We start from the raw sequence: 8,682 nt of genomic DNA on the forward strand, positions 1-8,682 counted from the left end.
GATGGAATAATTTTGGTTAAAATGAACAACTATTTTGCTTACTAAATATGTACGAATTGCATGCCAGCTTTTTGAGTCTGCAATTCATATCCTGGGAGTCAATTTCAGACCCGTTAATTCAAATGACATTGCGTCGCATTGAATATGAGGTAATTATGCGTCTCCAATTTCATTTATTTACGAAGTCCTCGGCATTTTATCTGGACACAGAACATTTCAATCGTTACTGCATCGACCAGTAATACCAGTGTAGAATTTCGCTGACATCATTATTTTGAGTGACAAATTATAGCAAAACGAAAACGTTATTGTTTTCATATAAATTTCTTCAAATAAAAATGCTATAGTTAGACCCAGCTGAGAAGTAGAGTCTTACAAGTTCGAAGATAAGTTTTGCCAGTAATTTTAGTGATGTGCCTTGATGAATATCGATCGCGGTATCAATGATCTTTCATAAATCCTGTCAATATCGGATATATAGACGACAGAATTAGCAAAAGCAATAGGATGATAATGATTAATCCTAACGAATAAGTGTAACATATAAAAATAAAATAAATTACAAAAAAGACAATCGTCGTCGTCTCAAGAAGACAGAGAGCAAACGCTCGCTGCTCATTTGTCCAAAGCATAGTTGCAACCCACTATGCAGTGGCAGCCCAGTGCTGGCGACCTTGCCTTTCATATGAAATACTCAACGCTCTTTTCCTATACAACATCTGGCTGCTTGGTGTGAAATACAAAACAGGAAGTTTCCGTGAATCACTCTTTATTATGAGCCCTATTTCAGGAAACAAGAAAAAAAGTTTTCTCACTTCCAACAATTAAGAAGCTAGTTTACACCTGCCTTGTTATCATATAGTTGTAAATGCTCATAAATAAATATTGCCAGTTTCTATTAGGAGATAACTCTTCAGGAAATGAGGCTCTTATCTCAACCTGGATATTGCAACGCATTCCATCAGAGTAAAAACATCAATTACTATATTCACAATCCCGTACCTTCCAACTCGCTGTCGGATGAATCTACTGATGATTAGAAACGGTAGGAAAACGTACCCAGCGAAAATGAAATGAATCATTATCCCCCATTTAATGATGACCTATGCGGATGACAAATAACATTTCTCAATTGCAGCGCATGTAGCATAAAAATAGCTCCCGAGACAAGGCGCTCATTCCTACGGTAATTTCGTAAAAGTCATTGTCATATTGTCATAACGGTTCACGATCAGTGCTCAGAGTTTAGCTAATATTGTACATGTCGCTCCATTTATCACTTATGTTCAGACAGACACTGGATCGACCTCATCGTCTCCTGCCATCTCCAGCAGGGCTCGGGGTTTGATTTCTTCTTTAGCTGTAAAGGCGACCTCAACATTTTGCTTCTGGTTGTTCGCTGCTGACGGATGGTTTCTGGACACTACAGTTGTGGAAATTTTGCTGACGCTTGATTCTTGAGGAACGGCGGTTTGAGGAGCAAATTTCCTTACCTTTTGTAAAATCTGAGTTGTGAAACTTCTGCTTGCATCTCGGAGAGAGTTTCTTCCTGACGTAATAGTACGAGAAGGAAACGACCGGACATTGGATTCACCGCCCATATTAAAATTTGAGCCGTCATCCGAGGAATAACCTTCTACGAGCAACGAAGGATCAATGAATGTGTGTGTGTATGTTTGATTATTTTCAGACTGATGAATAACTTCAATGGATTCTATGTAAGTGTTCGCTTTGAATTGCTGTGCATTTTCCTCCTCATGTTCATTGTTTGTAATGAGAGGCGCAATAACAGTTTCCTCATTGTGCGAGTCAAGATCATGACTGTCGTCAGTCGCTGCGAGTACAATTTCACCTTCATCACTAACCTTGACGTTCTGAGACGCTATAGTTTTAGGTTTTTTCTTGGTTTTATCCTCATAGATCTGGTGGTGTAACGTTGCCTCAGCTGGTCGGGTCCGAAAACGGTGCAGGTTAGTGCCCACCAACACCACGATGATGGCTGCATAGAAGACAACAACCGCCTGCAATAGAGCAGATACAACGTACATAAAATTCGCAGGAAACAGTCTACGTGCCTGCCGTTATATTATTTTTAATTTGAGCATAAATATTGTAGTGTTAGGAGAGCTTTAAAACTAGAAACTTCCTATAGGTTTCCATCAAAGCTTTCTCTAGGTTTGATAATACTGCTCAGATTTCATCACCGATAATCCCAGAAGTTATCGCTGACTCCATATTGTTGCACAACAGAACTCTACGGCGTTTCAGAAATTAAATTTTGACTTGTTAATCTAATTTTTTCGTGTGCTTCATTTTCATCATGAACGTTATAGGCCCAGATTAGTAAAATATGACGTACAATATTCATGTTTATGACTTAAAATCTGAAGTTTTGATGAAGATATGAGACTAAATTCATTATCTTGTCTTTTATTTGTGATTGCTTACGTTTCTTAATGATGTATCACTCACCAAGACGTAGACGATGGCATCTTGGGCAATCTCGGGCGGCAGTGTGCCTCGGAAGTTGAGGGAAGGCCCTGGGATGTTATCCGCTATCGATGTGTGGGGATACCGAGGCACCATTGTCTTCCTTTTATTCGCAGCGAGTCCTATGAATTTATCGATTCATAAAGTGCATACTATGTCTCGAAAACTTTCGAACACACCTATGGCCTGCTATCAATATATGTCTACGACTTAAAGACGATTAAAATTGTACTTGTAGCATCCAAATCATTAAGTGCGGTGTTTTTTACTGACATTTCTTGAACGATTTTTTTTGTTTCTGAAGATTGTCAATGAAATACAAAACTCTCACCGCTCGACCGATACCAGACTTATCGGCATGTACCCAACTACATTTTTACTCTATAGCAGACTTATCAGAAATTTCAATCAATTACGCAATTACATTCCAAATTTATTTCGAAATCGTCAACAATTTTTCCCTGCAAATGCGTGCAAGTGACTCCGAAGTTGTATCGATTCGTCAGTTTTAACGCATTGAAAAAAAAGTGTATTGACTTCCAGGATGTTGCTGGTATCTGAAAAAGACAAGAACATTATTAATATTTCAGTTTAGGCTGAATTATTCGGCTTCAATTACTTAACTTTATTTACAATATAGAAATAACTTAGCCTGCAGAACACATGTGCAATAAATGCCGATGCAGGGATATTGTGCCCTATATTGTAGTAAAGTAAGTTAATTAACAACAATCATGCAGTTCATAAAATTTTCTGACATGAAATAAACACTAGTAAACAGGCCTATCTATTTACTATTTCTAGGAGAAAGGAGCTAGAAGCAGTATTCAGAATAGGCTTCTGTCTGAATATATACAGTGATTCTAAAATTCGTAGAACAGTAACACCGGTTGTAGATGCCAGAACTTTAAAATCACTAGCAGCTAATTGCACTGCTCCGCATGAACACGTACAGCAGAATGAGGGGGATGTGCAAGTAGCTTCCCTGTTCTAAAACTCCTCCCTTTATGCTCTGATGAGCTCGTATTGAGCGTAAAGGATTTGTATGATAATGATTTGTATTGAATTTGCAGGAACGGTTGCAATGATTGGGATATGGTCAGATGTTATGGTCCTGGTTGGAGATGTATATTGTGGAAAGCTTTGTTGTCATGAATTACTGTGTCTATGGATGTCGAGCTTCTTGGGTGATGGGGTGAAGCATGGACCTATGTGAGTGCATTTGTTTTGGGCGATAAGAGTGTGTAACTGTCTGCCTGTGAAATTGGATCTGAAGTTACATAGAGTGGGATGGGTGGCGTCGTCCTTAACCGGGTGCGGTCTGTTGAGGTGGGTGTGAAAGTCTATACAGTTTAGGTAACTGGTTCGGGGAGGTATGTACGTGGTTGGGTGTCTATTTTTACGGCCAGCGCCCAGCATATCGGAATGGAAGTTATCGTGCAACTTAATTGTAGGTTCTTGATAGTGATGGCAGCACCGGCGTGTTGGCGTTGTTTTTATTGGTTGTGTGTGAGTGGTGGTTGAAGAGCTTTCGAAAGTGTTGTTAGCGAGGACCAACAAGTTCAGTAGTTCAGTTCAGTTCGCTCAGTAGGAAGATAGCAGGGTCGATGTTGTTATAGATTTTAGGCGAATTATTTATGATTAGGCGCGAATTTTTTTTTGGTCCAACTTTACTCATTGCGTTGGGTAATTTTTATTGAACGATGTAGTGTCATGTTGTAGGAGAATGTTTTGTTGAGGACGCCTTGTTTTTTTTGAAGATTGTCGTTGTGTTGGTAGTGTGGAGGCTCATGTCGTCGAAAGCGTCGTGGGGGCTTATGTTAGTATGAAGTCTTTCTAGGAGAAGTTTATCACGTTTTAGAAAGTCGAAAATTTTAAAGTTAGGGCCAGCGGAGTCTCCGTCGTGCACCGAGAACTGTAGACCAAGGGCTTTCTTTTACAACTCTTCAATGAACCAAACGTTGTGAGGTGCTGCCGGAATTGGGGTGGCGTCTTGGTCGCTTCTGAAAAGTTTGATCTGGGTAAGTTTTGTAAGTCCGGGTGCGGTGATGGTTGTGTGAAAACTGTGAGCTCTGAATCTGTGAGCTTGTTATCATGTCATTAGCGCAATATAATTTATTATTATTTTGCCAAATTGATGAACAGAATTATATTCAGAGTATATGCGGTAGAGTAAGTGAAACATGGCGATGATCGTCATCCATCTGTGGGCGTGAATAATTTTACTGAAGATGCTTCGATCATTTCTGTTACCTAAGGGAGTGTTTTCTTAAGTAAAATGAAGTTTGAAGTATGCATCTCATATTATCTATTAGTGATTATTTTAATGTTTAGTTACTAAAAATAAAAACATTTTAATGAACTAATTGAGTGAACACTTGAAGTATAGCGGCCTGCCTTAGATTTTGATAATATTAATGATGTAGAGTTTAGGCAGTTTGTGATTATATAACCTGTTTTTGTCAGTACTGTTATTTTTTTGTGGAACAACTGTAGAACTTTGCAAAGGGTCAATGAAAATATGTGGGTCAATGATCTAGGAACAAGTATAATATTGTCGCAGCCCTTTCACTACTGCGCGGAATAGTACCTGTTGTAAGGTCTAGCCAGTCAAGTTAAAGCACTTTGTCTCTGGTGTCCCTGCGAGGCTGACTGAGCTATTATAGGCTGCAGTGCGCTAGTCTCACGTACGAGTTCATTGGAAAAGTGGTCTTTAATTAGCGTCTATATGGATTATTGTATGTTAGATTAATTATTGTATTATCTTCCTGCAGTGTTCTGTGTTCATTTCTACGTGTATTTATTGTGTCATTTACACATCTCGGCATGATAAGTCCCTCTCCTCTCTGTAGTTAAATAGTTCTCGTTATGATTGCGATTCTAAGCTGTTGGGGTTTCCCAAATAAATATAAAAACTTTTGATCTATTAACTGAACCCGACATCATCACATGGGGCAAGGCCCCATATAAAATCAAGTCGTCAATGACCACATATATTTGGTAAAACGTTATGCAAAAAATCAATATTTTTTTCGATAATGAGAAAATATCTATTAAGGGAAAATGAAATGAAAATGATGAAAATGTATATTAATATTAAATACTAATAAAAAAATACCAACAAGTTACATTAATCGTGTCTCCTCTTTAGCCTCATTTATCATGTGTAAAACATTGCCCATTTCGTCTTAGCTTCGGAGATATTTTGAAAAATGGGCAAGTAAAAGAAAATATAGGAAAATATGTATATACGCCATGGAAAAAAATTTGGTTCGAAAACACAATAACATACACATATTAATATACACATATCAATAATACCAGGATAAATAGTAATGTTCAAGATCACTTATCTAAACTCCTGTTAGATCGGCATTGGTGATCATCATGGAAAAATCTTTCGCGACTACATTTCTCTGCACTGGAATCACTAGGCTTGAAGAAAAGTGAATATGATAGACTATGCCAGATCACGTCAATAATAAAAGAAAACGAAAACTAGGAAAAGTCTGCTCTTACTTCTATAAAGTTCATATGTATATCATTGCTCTCACTTAGAACATATTTTTGACAGCGTTTATTTGTTGGTTGTTATGTATTTCATTGCTCTCACTTAGAACATATTTTTGACAGCGTAAGTGCTTAATGTTAACATTAACTACATAGGATGCTATGCTCTGTAGTGCTTAACCGCAGAGAAAGGAAAATGAAGTGGAGTGTGGATGTGGGTTGTACTGGCCCTATCAGTGTCATAATTTGGACTATTATTTTTTGCCCATATTATTATTATTATTATTATTTAATTTTATCATATTGAATAACGCAAAATTGAATCAAGGAATAAAAAAGTAAAAAAACTAAATATCCTAAGACATTGAGCTTGAAGGATTCATAGATAAGTGATGTAGAAAGGAGACGCGGTATATATTTTGTACTTGAAGTTTGTGCGTCATTATAATTGTCGTGCACTACTTATTCAATTTATTTAGCCCGGTCATAAATAGTATAATGTTCGTAATGTATGAAGTCTTTCCGTTTACGCTGATATTGTGAATGGAACTATCAATTACGTGTTAGAATAGATTAAAACAATCATTTAGGTTGAATAAATCGTCCCAAACGACACGTTACTTGAAATTACTTGAGACGTTGAATTCATGAGAAAAGAAGAATATATTCCAAAAAGAAATTTAACGGTTATATGGTATTAGATTTGTTTTGTCTTATGAATGCGAAGATTTATTAATTTTTTCAAATTGTAATGGGCTTGTGGGGTAAGAGCCAGTCATTGCCCACACAGTAAAATAACAAGATTGAAAATGAAAGAGACTGGAACTGAGATTTTAATGTAGAGAAAATGAATAACAAGGTGGGCTTTGAATATAAATATTAAGCTATGGAAAATAGTGTAAATAATAATAACCGTGGCAACGTGCGTATCTTTTGAAGAGTAAATCTAATAAATGAAAGAAAGAATAAAGAAATAATAATACAATATAACAATTATTCAGATTGTAAAAAGGAACCTATTGGAGCTTAAACAAACCTTCAGCGGGGATCAGCCGAACGATAATGACTAAGGAGAAAATTGTGTGCGTGACGTTAACTTTCTAACGGTGTTGCCAAGGTAAAGGGAAGTTATAATTTATTACAAAATGAAACTCGCAAAATAGCTAACACTAAAGGCTTTCATCGGACGTAACCGGGCTTTCATGAGAAATCCCAGGTCATGCGGTCCTTGCAATCTCTCATTTTTGTGCTTTAGTTGAATTCTCTCGCAGGTCACTGAACATTCAGAGTAGCTCTTCATTGGAGAATTGCAGGTTGTAAAGAATACTTTATTTATTCATGGGATGAGTATCAATGAATAATAAATCAGAAGAATTTGTTATCAAAGAGTTGTGCTGAGTGCTTGCGAAATCAAATGTTGGCATAATTTTGAAATACAGATGAAGTATTAACTACAGAATTATTTTATAAATTTTGGTAAAAAAGTTACTTGCCTGCAACCCCCTCCCCCCAAAATAATTAGAGATTCAAAAAGTTATGATTTGGAACACAGAACATACCGTGCTGGAAGCTTATATAGTTGCATTGGTAAAACCACAGCATTATTGTACAACCAGACTCTAAATTAGGTGAACAGGACCCCACTCCGCATCGATTCAAGAAATTAAACTTTTTAAATATCATAGGGGTAGGAAAGTAAACAATTAAAAGCTTGAAACCTTGAAATTTTCGCTTGAAGACATCTACCTTAATTGTGCGTCAGATAAATATAAACAGAATAGAAGACTGGAAAGACAACTAATTTTTAATATTTTTAACATTAGTAAAGGGATAAATATTGCACGACGAGAGCAACAATATATTGAACAAAATTTGTTTTCCCACCACTGTAAAATGAACATTCTATTTCAGAATCTCACGTTCTCGCATCGAATTTTAAAGAAAAATAAAGCTTCCAGATTTCTCAAGCAATTGAAATTTTTCGATAGCGCAGGTGTGCTCTACTACATGCTAAGATAATTCAAAGCAGAAAGTTGAAAGAAAGTAAATTTATAAAAAATTGTGTAGCAACAACATTCATCGGAGTAGAAAAGTAGTTCAGGAGATTCTGGGATTGCCTTGGTAACGCTGTACCACTTAGCCCAGTTTAATCGTAATGATTGTTCATAATTATCAGGTAGGAAATATCTATTAATCCTTTTTTACACAATTCTTGCATATTCCGTTAGCTACGTCAAATTTCAGGCCAAAAAATTTTTCCACAACATTTTCAAGCATTCACGTTCTCACTTTACGGTCATTTACGCTGGCTGTAACATTAGATATTTTGTGAAGTTTTCACAAATCAACATGTTACGAATATAATCAATGTTCAATGAACTTTTATTTTAATTATATTTATTAGTCTTCAATTTCGTTGAAAGTAGTCTGGATTATTGCCTTAGCCTGATTTTGGCGCATTCAAAAGGTTCAATCTTGCCAGCGGTCGAATCGAATGCAGCGGCTGACTGGAAATTGGTTCAAAAATCCAGGCGTCCAATTGCTTGTCGAGCGTTTTTCTTTTGGGACCTTATTTGATGTAGAAACTTTTGGGAACTAGTTGGATGTAGAAAACAGAAAACTTTAGCGCAGGTTCAATAACTAAATAGGCATATAGGATGTAAACAATTTCACAATTTAAAA

General features: G+C 36.5%; 1 protein-coding gene across 1 annotated transcript; it reads right to left on the bottom strand.

Moving 5' to 3' along the window:
- Window positions 1–716: 716 nt before the first annotated feature.
- Window positions 717–3,168, bottom strand: LOC108673341. Its single transcript, XM_018161148.2, has 2 exons — window positions 2,473–3,168; window positions 717–2,021 (listed from the first exon to the last, which is right to left on the bottom strand). The coding sequence occupies exons 1-2, from the start codon at window positions 2,584–2,586 to the stop codon at window positions 1,287–1,289; spliced, it is 849 nt and encodes a 282-aa protein (XP_018016637.1). The 5' UTR covers window positions 2,587–3,168; the 3' UTR covers window positions 717–1,286.
- Window positions 3,169–8,682: the final 5,514 nt, after the last annotated feature.

The sequence above is a fragment of the Hyalella azteca genome, unplaced genomic scaffold, assembly GCF_000764305.2.
Source record: "Hyalella azteca isolate HAZT.00-mixed unplaced genomic scaffold, Hazt_2.0.2 contig16121, whole genome shotgun sequence".
In the NCBI taxonomy this organism is placed as follows: Eukaryota; Metazoa; Arthropoda; class Malacostraca; order Amphipoda; family Hyalellidae; genus Hyalella; species Hyalella azteca.